The sequence below is a fragment of the Pogoniulus pusillus genome, chromosome 42, assembly GCF_015220805.1.
Source record: "Pogoniulus pusillus isolate bPogPus1 chromosome 42, bPogPus1.pri, whole genome shotgun sequence".
Lineage (NCBI taxonomy): Eukaryota > Metazoa > Chordata > Aves > Piciformes > Lybiidae > Pogoniulus > Pogoniulus pusillus.
The window spans coordinates 418402-442667 of record NC_087305.1 but is presented as its reverse complement, the minus strand read 5'-3'; the positions used below and the strand labels follow the sequence as shown (position 1 = coordinate 442667).

Sequence of the window (24266 nt, the reverse complement as noted above, 5' to 3'; positions counted from 1 at the left end):
AGCTGTGGTGCTGAGCTTCAGCAGCAGCCTCATTGCTCTCTGCAGCCCCCCCCCGAGAGGAGGCTGCAGCCAGGTGGGGGTTGGGCTCTGCTGCCACACACTGAGCCACAGGCCAAAAGCAAAGGACCTCAGAGTGCACCAGGGGAGGTTCAGGTTGGCTCTTAGAAGAACTTTCTCCCCTGAAAGGCTTCTCAAAGCCTGGCCCAGGCTGCCCAGGGCAGAGCTGCAGCCCCCAGCCCCAGGGGGATTTAAAGGCTGAGGAGCTGTGGAGCAGCCTGAGGAGTGCTGGGGTGAGAGAAGCTCTGGGAGATGCTCTCCTCCAGCCTGAAGGGTTCTGTGCTTCTGTGGCAGTGCTCTGCCAAGAAGAGCTGCAGAAGCCAAGCACTGCCTGAACAGAAACTCCAAATCCAATCCTCCTCTGGCTCCTCCAGGGCCACTCAGGGGCTGGATCCTGGGGGTGAGGTCATGGCCACCTGCACAGAGCTTACCTGGTCCACACAGAACCCAGCTGGGCAAAGTGAGATGCAGGGAGGGACAACAGCTGATCACTGGGAAAACCAAGGCAGGAGTCTGGGGGTGCATTGGATGACCCCCAGAGGTCCATTCCAAGTCCCAGCCTGGGGCCTGGTGGAGCAAGTCCAGAGCAGAGCCATGGAAACCATCAGAGGGTTGGAGCAGCTCTGCTGTGGGACAGGCTGAGGGAGCTGAGGGTGTGCAGGCTGGAGAAGGCTCATGGGAGACCTCAGGGCTGCTGCCAGTGCCTGAAGGGCTGCAAGGAGGCTGCAGAGGGACTGTGCACAAAGGCCTGCAGGGACAGGAGCAGGGGCAGTGGTTTGAGAGGAGAGCAGAGCAGACTGAGAATGGAGGTGAGGAACAAGTTCTGCAGCAGGAGGCTGCTGGACCACTGCAGCAGGTTGCCCAGGGGCTTGAGGACCCATCCCTGGAGATGCTGAAGGTGAGGCTGGACAAGGCTCTGGGATGTCCCTGCTGACTGCAGGGGCCTGCACTGGAAGCCCTTTGGAGGTCCCTTCCAGCCCAACCCTTCTGTGCTCCTATGACTGAACTGATCCTGTCCAGGTGGAACTCGAGTGGGGACGCAGGGGAAGGTGCTGGAGGCTCTCAGCCCTTTGTGCTCAGAGGAGAAGATTGTGACCAGGAGGCAGAGGATGGGCACAGCCTCAGCTCAGCTGTGGCAGCACCACGGAGAGCAAAGCCACCTGCTGCAGGAGGAGCTGCAACCTGCAGCAGCAAACAGAAGTGCTGCAGGAGGAGCTGCAACCTGCAGCAGCAAACAGGAGGTCCCTTCCCACCCAGAGCAGTCTCTGGTGCCTTGCTCAAGGCTCTCTGCAGCACCTCTCTGTGGCCCTCAGGCAGAGCTCCCTTACCTGGCATCCGAGGCAAAGTAGTACTCCACAGCCTTCTCCTCCACGGGGAACAGGCAGGTGGTGCTGTCCACCCGGGACAGGTTGCAGCTTCCCTTCTTGTCCTTCCCTAGAAGACAGCAGGGTTGGGCACCCGGAGGGCAGAGGCAGCCCCCAGGGCACAGCACCAGCACCAAGCACCCTCAGTGGGCATGGGCAATTCAGCAGCAGCAGCGAGGAGGGCAGCACAGGGGCACTTGGGGCCCTTCCTCGAGGCTCTTCTGTGCTTCTGAGCAAGGTCTGGGAGTGCTCAGAGCAAAGCAGCAGGGCAGATGCACCCGAGGGGGGGCTGTGTGGCTGCACCAGGAGGCTTTTCACACCTGCCAAAGCTCTCCAGGTGGATCTGTTCTGTTTGCCACCAAACCCCAGGGTGGCTCAGGCTGGAAGGGAGCTCAGAGCTCATCTCCCCCATCCCCTGCCATGCCCAGGGACACCTCTCAGCTACACTCAGCTGCTCCAGGCCTCACCCAGCCTGGCCCTCAACACCCCCAGGCAGGAGGCAGCCACAGCCTCCCTGGGCAGCCTGTGCCAGGCTCTCACCACCCTCACAGTCAGCAGCTTCTGCCTCAGCTCCACTCTCAGCCTGCTCTGCCTCAGCTCCAAACCATTGCCCTTGGCCTGGCTCAGGCTTCCTCAGCAGAAGTCTCTCTGCAGCCTTCCTGCAGGCTCCCTCCAGGCTCTGGCAGCAGCTCTGAGCTGCCCCTGGAGCCTTCTCCCCTGCAGGCTGCACCCCCCCAGCTCCCTCAGCCTGTGCTCCCAGCAGAGCTGCTGCAGCCCTGGCAGCACCTTCGTGGCCTCCTCTGGCCTCCCCCAGCTGCTCTGTGCCCTCCTGCAGCCAGTGCCCAGGAGGAAGGACACTGCCCTGTGACAACCTCAGCTCCAGGAGGCATTCTGGGGAGCACTGGGGTCAGCACTGGCAGCAGCCTCCTGAGTCCCCTCCATGGCTTGGGCTGTTTGGGGTATTTTTAGAGGTCATTTCCTGCCTCCTTCCATCCTGGAGCAGCACAGCAGGAAGCTCCCAGCACAACCTGCATCCACTGAGCACCATCAGCACACCTGAGAGGGGCTGGGGGTGCAGGGTTGGTTATCCCTGATCCAGAAGGAATTCCAGTGTATCCCACTGGTTTTCACTGCACTGCACACACTGAAGAGACCATGCACAGCTGAGGCCCTCCCTAAGGCAGTGCAGGATTTGTCTGGATGCTTTTTCCCTCCTCTCCCTTCCTCCATTCTCATGGATGTTCCAGCCAGAGAATGAGCCACAAAGTCTGCAGCTGGAAGTGGCACTGGGAAAAGCCCAAACCCCACAAACCAAAGCTGGAGCTAAGCAGTGCCAGCCAAAGCAGAGCCAAGGGACACAGCTGAAGGCTCCCTGCTAACTGCCCACCCACCAGCCAAGAGCCTACTGGGAATGGTCCTCAGGGGAGGTGGTTGTGGGTGGAAGAGCCCTTTGAGGCCATCCAGCCTTAAACTGGGGCTACAGCATGGCCCCAGGCACCACAGCTCTGTGTGTTCAACCCCTCCAGGGATGGGGACTCCACCACTGCCCTGGGCAGCCTGGGCCAGGCTCTGCCAACCCTTGCAGGAAGAAATTGTTCCTCCTCATGGCCAACCTGAAGCTTCCCTGGAGCCTCTTGTCCTGTCACTTCTTCCTTGGCAGCAGAGCCCAACCCCCACCTGGCTCCAGCCTCCTCTCAGGGAGCTGCAGAGAGCAATGAGGTCTCCTCTCTGCCTCCTCCAAACACACCACCCCCAGCTCCCTCAGCTGCTCCTTCCCAGCTCTCCTCTCCAGATTCTTCCTCAGCCTTGGTGCCTTTCCCTGATCCTTTTCCAGTTCCTCTCCTCCAGCCTCAACACCCCCAGGTCCCTCAGCTGCTCCCCACCTGCTCTCTGTTCCTGTTAGCCTGCAGTGAGCCACCCTCAGCAGCCCCAGCAGCAGTGAGAAGAGCTGCAAGAGCCAAGCCCTGCTCTGCAGTGCCCTGAGAACTCATCCAGTGCCCAGCAACTGGGTTCAGCCTCCTCTGACAAGCCATGGGGATAATTCTCAGCCACTTTCCTCTCCCCAGGCCGTGAGTTTGTGTCTCCAGTGCTGAAACACAGGAGGGAGGATGATGAGCAGAGCACACTCAGACTGCCAGGCTGAGGGGAAGGCCCTCAGCTGCCTGAACACTGTGCTGGGGCAGGAGGGCAGAGCTTTGTGAGGGTGGAAAGCTGCAGGCTGTGGTGCAAGGGCACTGTGGTTGTCAAAGACACAAGTCCATGGATGCCAACATGCCACAAACGAGCTCTGAAACAGCTCCTCTGACTCTGTCCCCTTAGGGCTACTCTCCCTGAGCTACTCTCTTGCTGCACCAAGAGGCAAGCACTGAGGGCATCAGAGCTGGGACTGTGAAGCTAGAAACCAACAGGGCCACAGCCCCCAGCATGTCAGGGGCTGGAAGGGACCCAAAGAGCTCATCCAGTCCAAGCCCCTGCCAGAGCAGGACCATCCAAGCTAGCTCAGGGCACACAGAACACATCCAGACAGGCCTGCAAAGGCTCCACACAAGGAGACTCCACAACCTCTCTGGGCAGCCTGTGCCAGGCTCTGGGACCCTTCCAGCCAAGAAGTTGCCTTTGTGCTGAGCTGCAACCTCCTGTGCTGCAGCTTCCATCCACTGCTGCTTGTCCTGTGCCAGGGAGCAGTGAGCAGAGCCTGTCCCCCCCTCCTGACCCCCAGCCCTCAGAGAGTTACAGACATTGATTCAATCCCCTCTCAGTCTTCTCCTCTGCAGACTCTCAGCCCCAGGGCCCTCAGCCTCTCCTCACCAGGCACTGCTCCACTTCCCTCATCATCCTCACAGCCCTCCCTTGGACTCTCTCCAGCAGTTCCTGTCCCTCTTCAACTGGGGAGCCCCAGAGTGAAGGCAGTGCTCAAGATGAGCTCTCAGCAGGCAGAGCAGAGGGGCAGGAGAACCTCCCTGGCTCTGCTGGACACACTCTGCTCAATGCCCCCCAGGACCCCATTGGCCTCTTGGCCCCCAGGGCACATTGCTGCCTATGGATGCTCTCCCCCAGCACTCTCAGGTCCCTCTCCTTGGGGCTGCTCTCCAGCAGTCACCTCCCAGCCTGTACTGGGGCAGTTTATTTTCCCTCTCCAGGTGCAGGACTCTGCACTTGGCATTGCTGAGCCTCATCTGGTTTCTCTGTGCCCAGCTCTGCCTGCCCAGGGCTCTCTGGGTGGCAGCACAGCCTGCAGCTGTCCCAGCCGAGCCTCCCAGCTTGGTGTCAGCAGCCGAGCAGCCTCTGTCCCCTGTCAGGAGGCAGAGGGTGGCACAGCTCATGGTTAAAACCTTCCTTAGCCCCCCCAGATCTCTTTAAGCATGGCTTAGTGGGAGCCACAGAATGGCTCAGGTTGGAAGGGACCTCAAGGATCATCTCCTAGTTCTGAGATGCAGGCTCAGAAGTGGCATTCCAGAGTCCACGGGGAGGTGCTGCGTGGCGCTGCGAGGGCAGCAGGAGCTGTCCCGGCGGGGACGGGAGGGAGCTGCACTCACCTGTGCGGTAGAGGATGGGGATGTGGTCGGTGGAGAGCTTGTGCTCGCTGCGCACTCCGATCAGCAGGGGACTGCCCCTCCTGCAAGAGACACCAAGCTGCAGGGAGCCGCACACCGAGCTGCAGGGAGCCGCACACCGAGCTGCAGGGAGCCGCACACCGAGCTGCAGGGAGCCGCACACCGAGCTGCAGGGAGCCGCACACCGAGCTGCAGGGAGCCGCACACCGAGCTGCAGGGAGCCGCCGCAGCGCCTGGCCGGGACAGGCTGAGCCGAGCCGAGCCGGAGCGAGCTCACCCGAGCCGAGCCGAGCCGAGCCGCACAGCACTGGAGCGAGCAGAGACGCACCCGAGCGAGCCGAGCCGAGCAGCGCCGGAGCGAGCCGCGCAGCGCCGGAGCGAGCAGCGCCAAGCCGCGCAGCACCGGAGCGAGCCGAGCCGAGCCGCGCAGCACCGGAGCGAGCCGAGCCGAGTCGCGCAGCACCGGAGCCGAGCCGCGCAGCACCGGAGCGAGCCGAGCTGAGCCGCGCAGCACCGGAGCCGAGCCGAGCCGCGCAGCACCGGAGCGAGCCGAGCCGAGCCGCGCAGCACCGGAGCGAGCCGCGCAGCACCAGAGCGAGCCGAGCCAAGCCACACAGCACCGGAGCGAGCCGAGCCGAGCAGCATCGGAGCGAGCCGAGCCGAGCCGCGCAGCACCGGAGCGAGCCGAGCCGAGCCGCGCAGCACCGGAGCGAGCCGAGCCGAGCCGCGCAGCACCGGAGCGAGCCGAGCCGAGCCGCGCAGCACCGGAGCGAGCCGAGCCGCGCACCACCGGAGCGAGCCGCGCAGCACCAGAGCGAGCCGAGCCAAGCCACACAGCACCGGAGCGAGCCGAGCCGAGCCGCACAGCACCGGAGCAAGCCGAGCCGAGCCGCACAGCACCGGAGCGAGCCGCGCAGCACCAGAGCGAGCCGAGCCAAGCCACACAGCACCGGAGCGAGCCAAGCCACACAGCACCAGAGCGAGCCGAGCCAAGCCACACAGCACCGGAGCGAGCCACGCAGCACCGGAGCGAGTCGCGCAGCACCGGAGCAAGCCGCGCAGCACCGGAGCGAGCCGAGTTGAGCCACACAGCACCGGAGCGAGACGAGCAGCACCAGAGCGACCGAGCCGAGCCAAGCAGCACCGGAGCGAGCCCCTCCGAGCCGAGCAGCACCGGAGCGAGCCCCTCCGAGCCGAGCAGCACCGGAGCAACCGAGCCGAGCCGAGCAGCACCGGAGGAGCCGCACAGCACCGGAGCAAACCCCTCCGAGCCGAGCAGCACCGGAGCGAGCCCCTCCGAGCCCAGCTCCTGGTGCTGCACACGCAGGAGGCCACAAGAGAGGTCGAACAGAATCACAGAATGGACCAGGCTGGAAAAGAGCTTCGAGGTCGCAGACTCAGAACGGCTCAGGTGGGAAGAGCCACAGCAGCCTGATGGATGCTGACCCCTTCCAGAGGGGAGAAGCAAACCTGAGAGCAATTCAAGCAGGGGCCCGGGCCCTGAGCTGCCTCCCTGGCAAACACAAAGGCAAAGCCAAACCCATCTCCTGCCAGAGCTCTCACGGGCAGACAAAGCTGCTCCAGGCACAGTGCCCACCCAGACCTGTCCACACCATTCTGTTATGGCAAATGGGAAGTGAGAGAGGGGAGGACAAAAAACCCCAAACAGCAAAGCAACAACAGCAGAGAGAGAGATGACAACAACCTCTGCTCCACTGCCTGCTGGCCTGGGGGGGGCAAGGAAAGCAGCTCAGGGGGTGCAGCCAGAGTGGCTTTTCCCACAGCCATACCCACCTGGTGCCAACTGCTTGGCCTGGGTAGTGAACGCTTTTGAAGACGAGGGCGAAAGCTCCTTCCTGCAAGGAGAGCAGCAGAAGTGGCTGGACCCTGCTGGAGGCCTGGGCCACCACTGCAGCAGTGCCAGCGCAGGGCACCGAGGGACACTGAGCAGAAGGGTTCAGAGCTGCCTCCAGGGCTACCAGAAGCTCCTGGCACCTCCTTCTGGAAGTGGCCTGAGCCTGGGCTGCTTACACCCAACCACTGCAGGAGCCTCCTGAGCTTCCAGACACTGCTCAGACACCAGTAGTGCTCTGCAGTGGTCCCAGTGCCGTGCAGTGCTCCCCAGTGCCCCCAGTGTTCTGCAGTGGTCCTACAGCTGTGCAGTGCCCCCCAGTGTTCTGCAGTGGTCCTACAGCTGTGCAGTGCTCCCAGAGCTGTACAGTGCTCCCCTGTGCTGTGCAATACTCCCAGAGCTCTGCAGTGCCCCCAGAGCTCTGCAGTGCTCCCCAGAGCTCTGCAGTGCTCCCCAGTGTCCCTGGCCTGCTGCCACTGCAGCTCCTGCCCAGTGAGGCTGAGCCCAAGCCCGGGAGGCTGAGGCTGTGCAGACCAGCCCCCACAGGAGGCCATCAGCAGCTCTTCCACAGTAGCCACTGCTTGGCACTGCCCCACCCAGCTGCCAGCCCCTGCCCATCACCCACCCACACCAGGGACTGGCTGCCTCAGCTGCTGCCACAGCTCCAGCTGGAGGCATCTGGCACAGGAGCATGGGCTAAGGGCAGGGAAAACAACAAGTGCCTGGCAAAGGGAGTGGAACCAAAGCCACTCCTTGAGGTGTGCCAGGCTACCCGGGGTGCCACAGGGGTTGGGTTTGGTGCCTGTCTGCCTCTACTTGAACACCTCATCCAGACTGGCACTGAACACCTGCAGGGAGGTTGTGGAGCACAGGAGCACCCAATGTGATCTTCGATCACATTGGGTGCTCCTGTGCTCCACAACCTCCCTGGGCAACCTGTGCCAGTCTCTCCCCACCCTCATTTCTTCCTCCTCTCCCATCTCAACCTGCCCTCCCCTCTAGCCCTGTGCCCAGCAGCCCCTTACCAGCTGCTGGATGACTCTCTCCACCAGGGTGGTGAAGCTGATGTCGTCGCTGTCCCTGTTGTCGTACATGTACTTGACCAGCTTGGCGATGCTCTCCGTGTCCGTCTCCGACTCGAAGTCGTAGCCCTTGCTCTCCTGCAGCCACAGCCAGGTGGGCACCAGCCCCCTGCCCTCCCTCAGCCCCTTGCCCTCACCCTCAGCTTGCAATGGGCACCAGTCCCCTGCCCTCCCTCAGCACCCTGCCCTCACCCTCAGCTTGCAGTGGGCACCAGTGCCCTGCCCTCACCCTCAGCACCTTGCCCTCACCCTCAGCCCACACTGAGCACCCTGCTCCCTGCCCTCTCTCAGCACCCTGCCCTCACCCTCAGCACCTTGCCCTCACCCTCAGCTTGCAATGGGCACCAGCCCCCTGCCCTCACCCTCAGGCCCTTGCCCTCACCCTCAGTTTGCAATGGGCACCAGCCCCCTGCCCTCCTTTGGCCCATGCTGAGTACCCTGCCCCCTGCCCTCCCTCAGCCCACACTGGGCACCAGCCCTCTGCCCTCACTCTCAGCACCTTGCCTTCACCCTGAGCCCACACTGAGCACCCTGCCCCCTGCCCTCCCTCAGCACCCTGCCCTCTCCCTCAACTTACACTGGGCACCAGCCCCCTGCCCTACTTCAGTCCCTTGCCCTCACCCTCAGCACCTTGCCCTCACTCTCAGCTTGCAATGGGCACCAGCCCCCTGCCCTCCTTCAGCACCCTGCCCCCTCCCTCAGCTTGCAATGGGCACCAGCCCCCTGCCCTCTCCCAGCACCCTGCCCTCCTTCAGTGCACGCAGAGTACCCAGCCCCCTGCCCTCCCTCAGCACCCTGGCCCCTCCCTCAGCTTGCACTGGACACCAGCCCCCTGCCCTCCCTTTGCCCACACTGGGCACCAGCCCCCTGCCCTCCCTTTGCCCACACTGGGCACCAGAACGAGAGTGAGGAGTGTGAGTAGGCTATGGGGGAATCAGTGCAAGAGTCTGAGTGAGGGAACAGGGCTGTGAGTGGGGGCAGGAGCAGAGGGGTGAGGGGAACGTGTGGAGAGTGGGGCTGAGAGAAAAGGCTGTGAGAATAGGAGGGCATTAATGGGAGAGGGAGGAGGAGAGGGAGAAGGAAGAGGAGTGTGAGGCAGGAAGGGACCAGGGTGAGAATGTCCACAGAGCAGGAGAGCTGGAGTGTGAGTGGGGGACTGTGAGTGTGTGAGAGTGAGTGAAACCCTGAGTGGGGCAATGTGAGGGGACAGGGAGTGGGAACAGGAGGTGGGGAGGGTGAGCAGAAGGGAGACACAAGAGCAGGAGTGGGGAGTGAGCAGGGAGGGAGGGAGGCAGGGCAGGGGGACAGGGGACAGCAACAGCCGCAGGGCAGGGACTCACCAGGAACTTCCGCAGGTCTTTGTAGTTGGTGATGATGCCATTGTGGATGACAATGAACTCTGGGGACAGAGGAGAGCCCTGCTCAGCCCTGCCAACGAGTGCCCACAGCCAGCAGAGCCCAGCTGTGCCCTGCGCCGAGCCCAACCCCACAGGGCACAGGGAAGAGTTCCTCCTCCTGTCTGATGGCCTCGCCCTGGCAGGGCTGGCAGCAGCAGCAGATCACAAGCACCTGGGGGGGCCCAGGGCTGGCAGACCCTGCAAAGCCTGGAGGCCCCGAAGCAGTGCCCAGCTCCCAGCCCAGTTAAACCCCCACACGGCTCCTGCCAGCTCAGCAGTGCTGCACCCAGGGCGCCTGCACCCAACCCTGCCCAGCTGCAGCATGCAACAGCAGCAGTAGCACACACCAGCAGGCACTGCAGCGTGCCCAGCAGCACCCAGCAGCAGCAGAGCAAGGCAGTGCACACCAGCAGGCACTGCAGCGTGCCCAGCAGCACCCAGCAGCAGCAGAGCAAGGCAGTGCACACCAGCAGGCACTGCAGCGTGCCCAGCAGCACCCACAGCAGCACCCAGCAGCAGCAGCGCAAGGCAGTGCACACCAGCAGGCACTGCAGCACACCCAGCAGCACCCACAGCAGCACCCAGCAGCAGCAGTGCAAGGCAGTGCACACCAGCAGGCACTGCAGCGTGCCCAACAGCACCCACAGCAGCACCCAGCAGCAGCAGCGCAAGGCAGTGCACACCAGCAGGCACTGCAGCGCGACCAGCAACACCCACAGCAGCACCCAGCAAGGCAGTGCACAGCAGTAGGCACTGCAGCATGCCCAGCAGCAGCAGCACCCAGCAACACTCGGCAGCAGCAGCAGTGCAAGGCAGCAGCAGCAGTGCAAGGCAGAGCACACCAGCAGACACTGCAGTGCACCCAGCAACACCCACAGCAGCGCCCAGCAGGCAGTGCCCAGCAGCAGCACCCACAAGTGCCCACAGCAGCAGTGCCCAGCAGTGCTGCACCCAAAGCACTGCACCCAGGGCACCTGAATCCAACCCTGCCCAGCTGCAGCACTCAGCCCCCAGCAGCAGCAGCAGCCCCAGCAGCAGCAGCAGCAGCAGCCCCCAGCAGCAGCAGCAGCCCCAGCAGCAGCAGCAGCAGCAGCCCCCAGCAGCAGCAGCAGCAGCAGCCCCCAGCAGCAGCAGCAGCAGCAGCCCCCAGCAGCAGCAGCAGCCCCAGCAGCAGCAGCAGCAGCCCCCAGCAGCAGCAGCAGCCCCAGCAGCCCCCAGCAGCAGCCCCCAGCAGCAGCCCCCAGCAGCAGCCCCCAGCAGCAGCCCCCAGCAGCAGCAGCCCCCAGCAGCAGCCCCCAGCAGCAGCCCCCAGCAGCAGCCCCCAGCAGCAGCCCCCAGCAGTAGCCCCCAGCAGCAGCAGCAGCAGCAGCCCCCAGCAGCAGCCCCCAGCAGCAGCAGCCCCCAGCAGCCCCCAGCAGCAGCCCCCAGCAGCCCCCTCCCCTGCACTGCTGACTGGGACAAGGCAGAAACACAAAGGGGAAGAGCCCCCAGCCCTGGGCCAGATTGGCCTCCACAGAGCAGCCCAGACTCTGAGCAGCCCATGCCAGCCTCTGCCTACCCCTGCCCACTAATCCCCATCCTCGGGGAGCTCCCCACGGCCACCTTCACAGTGCCAGCGCCGGGGGCTGATGCAACGCCCTCCCCCGGCCGCAGGCAGCGCTCCCCGCGGGGCAGAGGGCAGCGGCAGCGGCAGGCACCGCCGGGGGGCACTCACCGTTGTCCTTGTCGGAGCGCTGCGGGTGGCTGTTGACAGGGCTGGGCTCGCCGTGCGTGGCCCAGCGGGTGTGGGCGATGCCCAGGTGCACGTCGAACTCGATGTCCAGGTCCATGTCCTGTTGCTCTGCAGCACAGGCAGGAGAAGGTCTTAGCACCAAGGAGCAGAGGGGCAGGGGCCGGGGGGAAGCAGGGGCAGAAGGGAGGGGGAGGAAGGGCAGGGGCAGAAGGGAGGAGAAGAAAGAGCAGGGGCAGAAGGGGGGCGAGGAAGGGCAGGGGCAGAAGGGGGAGGGAGGAAGGGCAGGGGCAGAAGGGGGAGGGAGGAAGGGCAGGGGCAGAAGGGGGAGGGAGGAAGGGCAGGGGCAGAAGGGGGAGGGAGGAAGGGCAGGGGCAGAAGGGGGAGGGTGCGAGGACGAGCAGGGGCAGAAGGGAGGGCGAGGACGAGCAGGGGCAGAAGGGAGGGGGAGGAAGAGCAGGGGCAGAAGGGAGGGGGAGGAAGAGCAGGGGCAGAAGGGAGGGGGAGGAAGAGCAGGGGCAGAAGGGAGGGGGAGGACGAGCAGGGGCAGAAGGGAGGGGGAGGACGAGCAGGGGCAGAAGGGAGGGGGAGGACGAGCAGGGGCAGAAGGGAGGGGGAGGACGAGCAGGGGCAGAAGGGAGGGGGAGGACGAGCAGGGGCAGAAGGGAGGGGGAGGACGAGCAGGGGCAGAAGGGAGGGGGAGGAAGAGCAGGGGCAGAAGGGAGGAGGAGGACGAGCAGGGGCAGAAGGGAGGGGGAGGAAGAGCAGGGGCAGAAGGGAGGGGGAGGACGAGCAGGGGCAGAAGGGGGGGGGAGGAAGAGCAGGGGCAGAAGGGAGGGGGAGGACGAGCAGGGGCAGAAGGGAGGGGGAGGACGAGCAGGGGCAGAAGGGAGGGGGAGGAAGAGCAGGGGCAGAAGGGAGGGGGAGGACGAGCAGGGGCAGAAGGGAGGGGGAGGATGAGCAGGGGCAGAAGAGAGGGGGGAGGACGAGCAGGGGCAGAAGAGAGGGGGAGGACGAGCAGGGGCAGAAGCCACGCCTAGGGGTGGGGGGTGCAGATCCTGAGCCACCCAAGCACAAAGGAGGCTCTCAGGGCACTCAGAGCCCTCCCTGCACTCCTCACTCCTCTCCCAACGCCCCCCCCCCCAAAAAGCCACAAAGCATCCCAAAGAGGGGATCCAGGCTCAGTTTTATCCAGGGCTTCACAGAAGCTCAAAGCTCAGCCAGTGCCAACCTCCTGGCATGGGCAGGGACAACTCCCACCAGCACAGGGTGCTCAGGGCCTCATCCAGGCTGGCACTGAACACCTCCAGGGAGGTTGTGGAGCACAGAAGCACCCAATGTGATCAAAGATCACATTGGGTGCTTCTGTGCTCCACAACCTCCCTGGGCAACCTGTGCCAAGGTCTCACCACCCTCAACCTCTGCCAGTCTCTCCCCACCCTCAATCTAAAGAACAGGACAAGGAGCAGTGGCAGCCTCTGGCACAGGCTGCCCAGGGCATGGATGCCTCCTCCACAGTGATCTTCAAGGTTCAAGCTGAGCAACCTGCTCTGCTGGGAGGTGCCCCCTGCTCTGCTGGGAGGTGCCCATGGCAGGGGGTTGGGCACTGGATGAGCTTGGGAGATGCTTTGTGTGAAGCTGTGAGGATGCTCCGAGGGAGGAGAGCAGGGCAGGAACAAAGGGACGATGCTTACTGTGGACCTCCTCGTCCAGAGCCTTCACCTTGCCCTTCTGTTTGATCAGGTGGATCTTGCAGGCGTTGGCTTCCCAGTCCTTGTCGTTGCCACCATCCACTCCCACTCCTGAGCAACCCCCCCAGGGATGAGGAAGGAAGTGTGAGGAGCAGCCCAGGACATTCCAGCGCTGGAGCCAAACCAAGGCCACCCACTGGTGTGTACAACAGTGCCCCTGCTGCACGCAGCTGGCCCTCCAAATGCAGGCAAGAAGCCCCTCAGGAGACACAGAGCCACAGAGCCAAGCAGGCTGGCAGAGAGCTCCAAGAGCATCCAGTCCAACCTAGCCCCCAGCCCTGCCCAACCAACCAGACCATGGCACTCAGTGCCCCAGCCAGGCTTGGCTGCAACACCCCCAGCCATGGGCACTGCACCACCTCCCTGGGCAGCCCATTCCAGTGCCAATCACTCTCTCTGACAACAACTTCCTCCTCACAGACAGACTCAACCTGCCCTGGCACAACTTGAGGCTGTGTCCCCTTCTTCTGTCCCTGCCTGCCTGGCAGCAGAGCCCAACCCCACCTGGCTACAGCCTCCCTGCAGGCAGCTGCAGGCAGCAATCAGCTCTGCCCTGAGCCTCCTCTGCTGCAGGCTGCACCCCCCCAGCTCCCTCAGCCTCTCCTCACAGGGCTGTGCTCCAGGCCCCTCCCCAGCCTTGCTGCCCTGCTCTGGGCACCTTCCAGCACCTCAGCATCTCTCTGCAATGGAGGAGCCCAGAACTGGACACAGCACTGCAGGGGTGGCCTGAGCAGTGCTGAGCACAGGGGCACAAGAACCTCCCTTGTCCTGCTGCCCACACTGCTCCTGAGCCAGCCCAGGATGCCATTGGCTCTGCTGCCCACCTGGGCACTGCTGGCTCAGCTTCAGCTACTCTCTATCAGTACCCCCAGGTCCCTTTCCTCCTGGCTGCTCTCAGCCACTCTGGCCCCAGCCTGGAGTTGCTTGGGGTTGTTGTGGCCAAAGTGCAGAACCTGCCCTTGGCCTTGTTCAGTCTCATCCCCTTGGCCTCTGCCCACCCATGCAGCCTGCCCAGGTCCCTCTGCAGGGCTCTGCTACCCTCCAGCAGCTCCACAGCTGCTCCTAGCTTGGTGCCAGCTGCAAACTCACTGCTGCTGGACTCAATCCCCTGCTCCAGATCATCAATAAAGACACTGACCAGGACTGTGCCCAGCACTGATCTCTGGGGCACACCACCAGTGCCAGCTGCCAGCTGCATGTGGCACCATTCACCACCACTCTCTGGGCTCTGCCATCCAGACAGTTCCTGACCCACACCAGAGTGACTCTGTCCCAGCCAGGAGCTGCCAGCTGTGCCAGGAGCCTGCTGTGGCAGAGGTGCCAAAGGCTTTGCTGCAGTCCAGGCAGACTCCATCCACAGCCTGCCCACAGGCACCTGGCAGGAGCCTGACCCTAAAAGGAGCTCAGGTTGCTCAGGCAGGACCTGCCCCTCCTAAGCCCATGCTGGCTGGGCCTGAGCCCTTGGCCTTGCTGCAGGTGCTGTGTGCTGGCACTCAAGGTGACCTGTTCCATAATGTACCCTCAGAGCTGCCTGGAAGCACTGCAGGGATGAAGGACTGGCAGAGACCTTCCCTGCCTGCAGCTCACTTGGGGAATGCCACCACAGGAACTGCCAGTGGGGTGCAGGGTCCCTGGGCAGGAGTCAGCTGCCAGCTGCATGTGGCACCATTCACCACCACTCTCTGGGCCCAGCCCTCCAGATAGTTCTTGACCCACACCAGAGTGACTCTGTCCCAGGCAGGAGCTGCCAGCTGTGCCAGGAGCCTGCTGTGGCAGGCAGTGCCAAAGTCACCTTTAGGTGTTCTTAAAGCTAAGGGCACCAGGAGGGGGCGCAGGCAGCTGGGGGCACTGAAGGCTAAGCCAACATCCTGCCCCCATCACCGTGGGCACAGCCAGCCTGGGGCTCAGCAGCAGGAACCATCACAAACTGAGCATCCAGGAGCTAACAGAAACCAAAGCCCAGGGCCCTGCTGGCCCAGAGAGCTACCTGCAGAGTCATAGCCTCTGTACTCCAGGCGCTGCAGCCCCTTGATGAGGGTCTCCAGGATCTCCCGCCGGGTCCTGGGCACATGGTAGTTCAGGTAGGCAAAGATGCCTGCAGGAGAGGAGGGGGAAAAAAGAACCCTGTAAGAAAACCACAGCTGAGTGTGGGCACTGCAACAGGTCTGAGAGCAAGAAACACCTTCCTGGAGGGAGGTGTTCAAGGTCAGGGTGGAGGAGGAAGAAAGGAGGGTGGGGAGAGACTGGCACAGGCTGTCCAGGGAGGCTGTGGAGCATGGAATGTCATCAGAGATCACACTGGGTGCTTCTGTGCTCCATGGCCTCCCTGGAGGTGTTCAGTGCCAGGCTGGATGAGGCCTTGAGCACCCTGTGCTGGTGGGAGGTGTCCCTGCCCGTGGCAGGGGGGGGTTGGCACTGGGTGACCTTTAAGCTCCCTTCTGACCCAACCCATCTGTGAAAACCCCTGGCAAGGAGGCAGCTCTGAGCTCCCAGCTTGTCCTCAGCCCACCAGGGAAGGAGACATCACTGACACCTGAGAGCAGAAACAAGCACCAGGAGCCAGCAGCCTCCTCCTCCTCCTCACCACGCAGAGGGCAACCAAAGAGGACAGGCCTGGGTGTGATGGGAGAAGGAACTGACTCATGAGCTGGAGCTACACAGAATGGCAGGGGTGGGGAGGGACCTCTGGAGATCACCCAGTCCAACCCACCCTGCCTCAGAGCAGGGCACCCAGGGACAGAAGGGACCTCTCACTGAGTCCAACCCTCTGCCAGAGCAGGGCACCCAGGGACAGAAGGGACCTCTCATTGAGTCCAACCCACCCTGCCTCAGAGCAGGGCACCCAGGGACAGAAGGGACCTCTCACTGAGTCCAACCCTCTGCCAGAGCAGGGCACCCAGGAACAGAAGGGACCTCTCTTGAGTCCAGCTCCCCTGCCCCAGAGCAGGGCACCCAGGGACAGAAGGGACCTCTCACTGAGTCCAACCCTCTGCCAGAGCAGGGCACCCAGGGACAGAAGGGACCTCTCATTGAGTCCAACCCACCCTGCCTCAGAGCAGGGCACCCAGGGACAGAAGGGACCTCTCTTGAGTCCAGCTCCCCTGCCCCAGAGGAGGGGCACACAGGGCAGGGACACCCAGGAACAGAAGGGACCTCTCATTGAGTCCAACCCTCTGCCAGAGCAGGGCACCCAGGAGCAGAAAGCAGCTCTCATTGAGTCCAACTGCCCTGCCCCAGGGCAGGGGCACCCAGGAACAGAAGGGACCTCTCTTGAGTCCAACTGCCCTGCCCCAGGGCAGGGGCACCCAGGAACAGAAGGGACCTCTCACTGAGTCCAAGTCCCCTTCCCAGGTCAGGGGCACCCAGGGCAGGGCACCCAAGAACAGAAAGGAGCTCTCATTGAGTCCAACTGCCCTGCTCCAGAGCAGGGCACCCAGGGCAGGGCACCAGGAACAGAAGGGAGCTCTCATTGAGTCCAACCCTCTGCCAGAGCAGGGACACCCAGGGCAGGGCACCCAGGAACAGAAATGAACTCTCATTGAGTCCAACTGCCCTGTCCCAGGGTAGGGGCACCCAGAGCAGGGGCACCCAGGAACAGAAGAGACCTCTCTTGAGTCCAACTGCCCTGACCCAGAGCAGGGGCACCCAGGACAGGGGCACCCAAGAACAGAAGGGAGCTCTCACTGAGTCCAAGTCCCCTTCCCAGGTCAGGGGCACCCAGGGCAGGGCACCCAGGAGCAGAAAGCAGCTCTCATTGAGTCCAACTGCCCTGCCCCAGAGCAGGAATGCCCAGAACAGGGCACCCAGAGCAGGGGCACCCAGGAACAGAAGGGAGTTTTCATTGAGTCCAACCCTCTGCCAGGTCAGGGGCACCCAGGGCAGGGCACCCAGAACACATCCAGGAGGGTCTTGAAAGTCTCCACAGAAGGAGGCTCCACAACCTCTCTGGGCAGCCTGCTCCAGCACCCTGTGGGCACAGGCTGGCAGAGTTGAGGCTGTTCAGGCTGGAGAAGAGAAGGCTCCAGGGAGAGCTCAGAGCAGCTTCCAGTGCCTGAAGGGGCTGCAGGAGAGCTGGGGAGGGACTTTGGGCATAGGGTGGCAGTGCCAGGCTGAGGGACAATGGCTTTGAGCTGGGAGAGGGGAGAGGGAAAGATTGGTGAGAGGGAGGGTGGGGAGAGCCTGGCAGAGGTTGAGGGTGGTGAGACCCTGGCACAGGTTGCCCAGGGAGGTTGTGGAGCACAGAAGCACCCAATGTGATCAAAGATCACATTGGGTGCTTCTGTGCTCCACAACCTCCCTGGAAGTGTTCAGTGCCAGTCTGGATGATGCCTTGAGCAGGAAGTTGGCACTGGATGGTGTTGAAGGCACCTTCCCACACAGGACACCACCCCTGGCACTGCACCAAGCCCCAGATCCTGCTGCTGGAGTAGGCTCCCATCATGTGCTGCTTGGTGCTGCAGATGGCACCAAGCCCTATCTGCAGGGACAGCTCTGACCCTGCCCCACTCAGGCATCAGCCACCCTGCAGCTGGCAACCTGAGGCTGTCTTCAGCCTGGTTTCACTCCCAGCCAGCAGCAGAGCTGAGTCCCAAGGACAAAAAGGGTTTGCAGGAGCAGCTGAGGCACAGGACAGGGTCCCTGAGCAGTCCCTTCAGCCTGGCCTCCCTGACAAACCTGTTTGCCAAACTACTTCCTAGATGCCATTGAAGTGCTCTGGGGCATTCATGCCAAAGCACACCCAGGTCAGAGCTGGTCCCTGCAGGGCACAGCCAGACTGGGAGAACCAAGCCCCAGCACAGCCACAGCCTGCCCCTGCTGCTGGAGCCACCAGGGAGCAGGACCCAGAGCCTGCTTGGGCTGCCCTGGCAGATGCTCTGAGCACAGCAGGTGAGAGAGGCACAGAACAGGAGGGGTTGGGAGGCACCTCCAGAGATCATCCAGACCAACCCTCTGCCAGAGCAGGGGCACCCAGGGCAGGACACCCAGGAACAGAAGGGAGCTCTCTTAAGTCCAACCCTCTGCCAGAGCAGGGCACCCAGGAGCAAAAAAGAACTCTCATTGAGTCCAACTGCCCTGCCCCAGAGCAGGGCACCCAGGGCAGGGGCACCCAGGGCAGGGCACCCAGGAACAGAAGGGAGCTCTCATTGAGTCCAACTGCCCTGCCCCAGAGCAGGGATGCCCAGAGCAGGGCACCCAGGGCAGGGGCACCCAGGAACAGAAGGGAGCTTTCATTGAGTCCAACCCTCTGCCAGAGCAGGGGCACCCAGGAACAGAAATGAACTCTCACTGAGTCCAACTGCCCTGCCCCAGAGCAGGGCACCCAGGGCAGGGGCACCCAGAGCAGGGGCACCCAGGAACAGAAGGGACCTCTCTTGAGTCCAACTGCCCTGCCCCAGAACAGGAGCACCCAGGAACAGAAGGGACCTCCCACTGAGTCCAAGTCCCCTTCCCAGGTCAGGGGCACCCAGGGCAGGGCACCCAGGAACAGAAGGGAGCTCTCATTGAGTCCAACTGCCCTGCCCCAGAGCAGGGGCACCCAAAGCAGGACACCAGGAGCAGAAGGGAGCTCTCATTGAGTCCAACCCTCTGCCAGAGCAGGGCACCCAGGGCAGGACACCCAGGAGCAGAAGGGAGCTCCCATTGAGTCCAACCCTCTGCCAGAGCAGGGCACCCAGGGCAGGACACCCAGAGCAGGGGCACCCAGAGCAGGACACCCAGGAGCAGAAGGGAGCTCCCATTGAGTCCAACCCTCTGCCAGAGCAGGGCACCCAGGGCAGGACACCCAGGAACAGAAGGGAGCTCCCATTGAGTCCAACCCTCTGCCAGAGCAGGGCACCCAGGGCAGGACACCCAGGAACAGAAGGGAGCTCTCATTGAGTCCAACCCTCTGCCAGAGCAGGAGCACCCAGGGCAAGGCACCCAGGAGCAGAAGGGAGCTCTCATTGAGTCCAACCCTCTGCCAGAGCAGGGGCACCCAGGGCAAGGCACCCAGGAGCAGAAGGGAGCTCTCATTGAGTCCAGCTGCCATGCCCCAGGTCAGGGGCACCCAGAACACATCCAGGAGGGTCTTGGAAGTCTCCACAGAAGGAGACTTCCCAACCTCTCTGGGCAGCCTGCTCCAGCACCCTCACACCAAACAACCTTCTCCTGGTGTTGAGGTGGAACCTCCTGGGGGCCAGTTTGTGCCCACTGCCCCCTGTCCTGTCACTGGGCACCCCCAAAACAGAGCCTGGCATCTTCACCTCGGATATTGACAGGCATTGATGAGATCCCTCTCAGCCTCCTCCTCTCCAGACTGGGCACCCCCAGGGCTCTCAGCCTTCTTCCACACCAGAACTGTTCCAGGCCCCTCAGCATCCTCTCAGCCTGCCCTGACTCTCTCCAGCAGGTCTCTCTCTCTCCTGAACTGGGGAGCCCAAACTGGGTACAATACCCCAGGTGTGGTCTCAGCAGGGCAGAGCAGAAGGGCAGAACCTCCCTGCCCTCCCTGATGCCCCTCAGGCTGCCCCTGGCTCTCTTGCCCACAAGGGCACATTGCTGCCCACGCAGGACTTGCTGCCCACCAGCACTCTGAGGCCTTTCTCCACGGAGCTGCTCCCCAGGAGGACCACCAGGACCAGCCCTGGTCTGTGCTGGTGCCTGCTGCTGTCCCTCCACAGATGCAGGACTCTGCCCTTGTCCTCAGTGAGCCTCCTGAGGTTCACCTGTGCCCAGCTCTCGTGGGATGCCAGCACAGGCTGATGGGTGTCAGCCACTCCCCAGCTTGGCACCATCACTGCTGAGGAGAGGACTTCATAGGGTGGCACACAGGGAAGCCTGCAGATCAGGCACCTTGGAAGCACTGCCTTGGGAATTCCAGCCTTGGAACAGCCCCATGGAGCACAGGGATGCCAAGGGCAGCACTGCCACCTCGGCTCTGAGCTGCTCCATCCCCACCTTTCCACTGGGATGAGCTGGGAGGAGACCTGAACACAGGCAGGGACTCCCCAGGCAGCCTGGCCAGGCAGTGCTGCACCTCCCCTCGCTTGGCCCCAGCACAGAAACCTTCCCTGAGGGCTGCTACAACGAACCAGGTCTGCACCTCCACCTCCACCACCGCCAAGCAGCTGCTCAGAGCCTGGCAGGAGAAACCAAGTCTCACTTCATGGGAGCCTGAGCAACCTGCCCTAGCTGGAGGTGTCCCTGCCCACTGCAGGGGCGTTGGACCAGGTGACCTTTGAGGGTCCTTCCCGACCTGATGCACTCTGAGTCAGCTGAGCCTTGCTAGAGTGCCCGGAGCAGCTCCCAGCCAGCTCTGCCCACTTGTAGCACTCAGGGGGCTGAGGGCAGTGCCTTGGTTTGCTCCTCTGCTGGACGCTGCTGCTGCTGCTCTGTGGAGGAAGCCCAAAGTGGCAGCAGAGTCAGAGCCCAGGGCCCCATCCCCTCCACCCTCTGCTCACCCTGGGCCAGGCTGGGCTGTGCCATTGCTCCGCTCCTGCCCACCGCAAGCCACAGGAGCTGTGTGGCTGCACCTTGGGACTCAGCTCTGCTCCTGGCCCCTGCAAAAACCTTCTCTGTCTTCAGTCAGGAGCTTACAGCAGCTCCTTCATTGCCACCACTGCTCCCCTGGCTGCTCCCCACAGGGTGCACCTCTGGCTGCCAGAGCAGAACCCTGCGGTGCCTTTCCGAGTGCCTCACAGGATGCTCCAACAGCCCTGCAGAGCTCTGCCCAAACCAAACACATCAACCCCTGCAGGGCTCCTCTCACAGTACCACAGTGTCACAGTGTCACAGCATCACCAAGGCTGGAAGAGACCTCACAGCTCATCAAGTCCAACCCTTTAGCACAGAGCTCAAGGCCAGACCATGGCACCAAGTGCCACGTCCAGTCCTGCCTTGAACAGCTCCAGGGACGGCGACTCCACCACCTCCCCGGGCAGCCCATTCCAGTGGCCAATGACTCTCTCAGGGAAGAACTTTCTCCTCACCTCCAGCCTAAATCTCCCCTGGCACAGCCTGAGGCTGTGTCCTCTCCTTCTGCTGCTGGCCACCTGAGAGAAGAGAGCAACCTCCTCCTGGCCACAACCTCCCCTCAGGTAGTTGCAGACAGCAATGAGGTCTGCCCTGAGCCTCCTCTTCTCCAGGCTAACCAATCCCAGCTCCCTCAGCCTCTCCTCGTAGGGCTGTGCTCAAGGCCTCTCCCCAGCCTCGTTGCCCTTCTCTGGACACGCTCAAGCATCTCAATGTCCCTCCTAAACTGGGGGCCCAGAACTGAACACAGCACTCAAGGTGAGGTCTAACCAGTGCAGAGTACAGGGGCAGAATGACCTCCCTGCTCCTGCTGGCCACACCATTGCTGATGCAGGCCAGGATGCCACTGGCTCTCTTGGCCACCTGGGCACACTGCTGGCTCATGTTCAGGTGGGTATCAATCAGCACCCCCAGATCCCTCTCTGTCTGGCTGCTCTCAGCCACTCTGACCCCAGCCTGTATCTCTGCATGGGGTTGAAGGTTCTCATTGTCCAGCTCAAAGGCAGGACCTCAGGCAAGGCACCCAACCCATCCCTCCCCTTGCAGCAAGCTATTTATAATCATAATTATTCCTTCTATTCCTGGCTCCACTTCGTACTCCTAACACACATTAGCAGTGCTGGGTGCAAGCTGAGGGCTGACTTTCTGCCTCGGCAGGCTGGGGGTGATGCTGGTTCATAGACTCATAGAATCAACCAGGTTGGAAGAGAGCTCCAAGCTCATCCAGCCCAACCTAGCCCCCAGCCCTATCCAGTCAACCAGACCATGGCACTAAGTGCCTCATCCAGGCTTTGCTTGAACACCTCCAGCCACGGCCACTCCACCACCTCCCTGGGCAGCCCATTCCAGTGCCAATCACTCTCTCTGACAACAACTTCCTCCTCACACCCAGCCTAGACCTGCCCTGGCACAACTTGAGACTGTGCCCCCTTGTTCTGTTGCTGGCTGCCTGGCAGCAGAGCCCAACCCCACCTGGCTGCAGTGCTCCTTCAGCCCTCACAGACACCAGAGTGCAACCTGCCCAGCCCCGTGTGCGGGCTGCACCCGAGCGGCTCAGCGGAAAGAAGGGAAGGTGGAAAGACAAAGAAGGAGGCAACAGATCCCTGCTGGCTGAATTTCCAGGTGAGAGCAGGAAGCTGATGCGGTGCGGAGAGAGAGAAGGGAGCAGACACATCCCTGGGTCCGAAAGGTGAGGGACGGCAACGGCGCCAAGCGAGGCACACAGGAGGGCAGAGCACCCAAGCGGGGACCGAGCCGGGCAGGGCATTAGGGGTACGGTCAGGCTGGGCTGGGCACTGGGGGTCCGGTCAGGCTGGGCTGGGCACTAGGGGTACGGTCAGGCTGGGCTGGGCACTAGCGATACGGTCAGGCTGGGCTGGGCACTGGGGGTCCGGTCAGACCAGGCTGGGCACTAGGGGTACGGTCAGGCTGGGCTGGGCACTGGGGGTACGGTCAGACCGGGCTGGGCTGGGCACTGGGGGTCTGGTCAGACCGGGCTGGGCACTGGGGGTACGGTCAGGCTGGGCTGGGCACTGGGGGTCCGGTCAGACCAGGCTGCGCTGGGCACTGGGGGTACGGTCAGACCGGGCTGGGCTGGGCACTGGGGGTACGGTCAGACCGGGCTGGGCTGGGCACTGGGGGTACGGTCAGGCTGGGCTGGGCACTGGGGGTCCGGTCAGACCAGGCTGCGCTGGGCACTGGGGGTACGGTCAGACCGGGCTGGGCTGGGCACTGGGGGTCCGGTCAGACCGAGCTGGGCACTGGGGGTACGGTCACGCTGGGCTGGGCACTGGGGGTCCGGTCAGGCTGGGCTGGGCACTGGGGGTCCGGTCAGGCTGGGCTGGGCTGGGCACTAGGGGTACGGTCAGACCGAGCTGGGCACTGGGGGTCCGGTCAGATGGGGCTGGGCACTGGGGGTCCGGTCAGGCTGGGCTGGGCACTGGGGGTCCGGTCAGGCTGGGCTGGGCTGGGCACTGGGGGTCCGGTCAGGCTGGGCTGGGCACTAGGGGTCCGGTCAGGCTGGGCTGGGCTGGGCACTAGGGGTCCGGTCAGGCTGGGCTGGGCACTGGGGGTCCGGTCAGCCCGGGCTGGGCACTAGGGGTCCGGTCAGGCTGGGCTGGGCACTGGGGGTCCGGTCAGACCGGGCCGGGCTGGGCACTGGGGGTCCGGTCAGACCGGGCTGGGCACTGGGGGTCCGGTCAGACCGGGCTGGGCACTGGGGGTCCGGTCAGCCCGGGCTGGGCACTGGGGGTCCGGTCTGGGCACTGGGGGTCCGGTCAGGCTGGGCTGGGCACTGGGGGTCCGGTCAGGCTGGGCTGGGCACTGGGGGTCCGGTCAGACCGGGCTGGGCACTGGGGGTCCGGTCAGCCCGGGCTGGGCACTGGGGGTCCGGTCAGCCCGGGCTGGGCACTGGGGGTACGGTCAGCCCGGGCTGGGCACTGGGGGTACGGTCAGCCCGGGCTGCGCTGGTGCCCCAGGGGCGCTCCTAAGCCATGTCAAACCAATTCACCTCGCTGCCTGCACGGGGGAGAGCCGAGGCAGGGTCCGAGCAGCCGGCGCAGGGTCCGGGATGCCTCCCGAGCGCGGCACCGGCACCGCTCAGCTGCTCGGGGCAGCGGCGGCTCCCAACAGCCGATCTGCGCTGCCGGCCCCGCCGCTGCCCTGCCCGGAGCACCCAACCGCGGCTGCGGCTCCGTCCCCCCTCGACCTCAGCCCCCCCATCCCCAGGTCCTCACCGGCAGCCCGGGGCTGTCGCTGTGCCCAGCACCATCCGCCCCCGAACCGACCCCACCGGCACACACCCCCCCGGGCTGCCGCACGGCGGGGACAGCCCCGGCCCCTTCGCCCCGGCCCCGGCCCCTTCGCCCCGGCCCCACCGGCGCACAACTCCGGGAGGATTCGCCCCCCGAGCAGCGAACGCGGGGCGCGGACACGCCGGTGACATCCGCGGATAACGGCCCCGGGCCCCTGCGAGCCGCTCGGCAGGCAGCGGCCGGGCCCCGGTTCAGCCTGCGGGGCCGTGCCCGAGCCGCTCCGCCGCGGCACCGACCGGCCTGGCGCTGCGGCCCCGGGGGCGAAGAGGAGCCGGGCAGGGCCGGCAGCGGCCGAGCCCCCTCCCGGCGCCGCTCTTACCGCACATGGTGTCCCCGTCCGCGGCTCCACTGGCCCTGCCGCCGGGGCTGTGCCGCCCCCCGCCGCCGCCGCCGCGCCCAGCGCGCAGCCGCTCCGCCCGCACCGCCACTGGCCGCCGCCGCCGCCCCGCCCCGCCCGGCCCCGGCCCCGGGACGTGGCAGCCGCAGCTGCTGCCGGGAGGGAGGCACCGGCCGCGACCCCGCCCGGGGCAGCCACCGAGCCGCCGGCACGGGTGGGGGCGGAAGGCTCCGGGCCGCAGCTCGGCTGTGCCCGCAGCAGCTCGGGTGGCAGCCCCGGGACAGGGCTCGGCTCCGCCGGGCGGGGGTCGGGCTCCGGGG

General features: G+C 64.2%; 1 protein-coding gene across 4 annotated transcripts in view; it reads right to left on the bottom strand.

Annotated features, from left to right (window-relative positions):
* Window positions 1-23997, bottom strand: part of GFPT1 (glutamine--fructose-6-phosphate transaminase 1) — a 55856-nt gene extending 31859 nt beyond the window's left edge. For all 4 annotated transcript variants that reach the window (XR_010308992.1, XM_064175600.1, XM_064175599.1 and 1 more), the window contains exons 1-9: window positions 23929-23997; window positions 14774-14881; window positions 12730-12837; window positions 11021-11146; window positions 9250-9308; window positions 7853-7987; window positions 6770-6831; window positions 4958-5037; window positions 1386-1491 (exon numbers count right to left, since the gene is read on the bottom strand). Coding sequence is in view for 3 of the 4 variants with exons in the window: in XM_064175600.1 (XP_064031670.1) it covers window positions 1386-1491; window positions 4958-5037; window positions 6770-6831; window positions 7853-7987; window positions 9250-9308; window positions 11021-11146; window positions 12730-12837; window positions 14774-14881; window positions 23929-23935 (791 nt within the window). In the remaining variant the exon portion in view is untranslated. The remainder of the gene's footprint in view (window positions 1-1385; window positions 1492-4957; window positions 5038-6769; window positions 6832-7852; window positions 7988-9249; window positions 9309-11020; window positions 11147-12729; window positions 12838-14773; window positions 14882-23928) is intronic.
* Window positions 23998-24266: the final 269 nt, after the last annotated feature.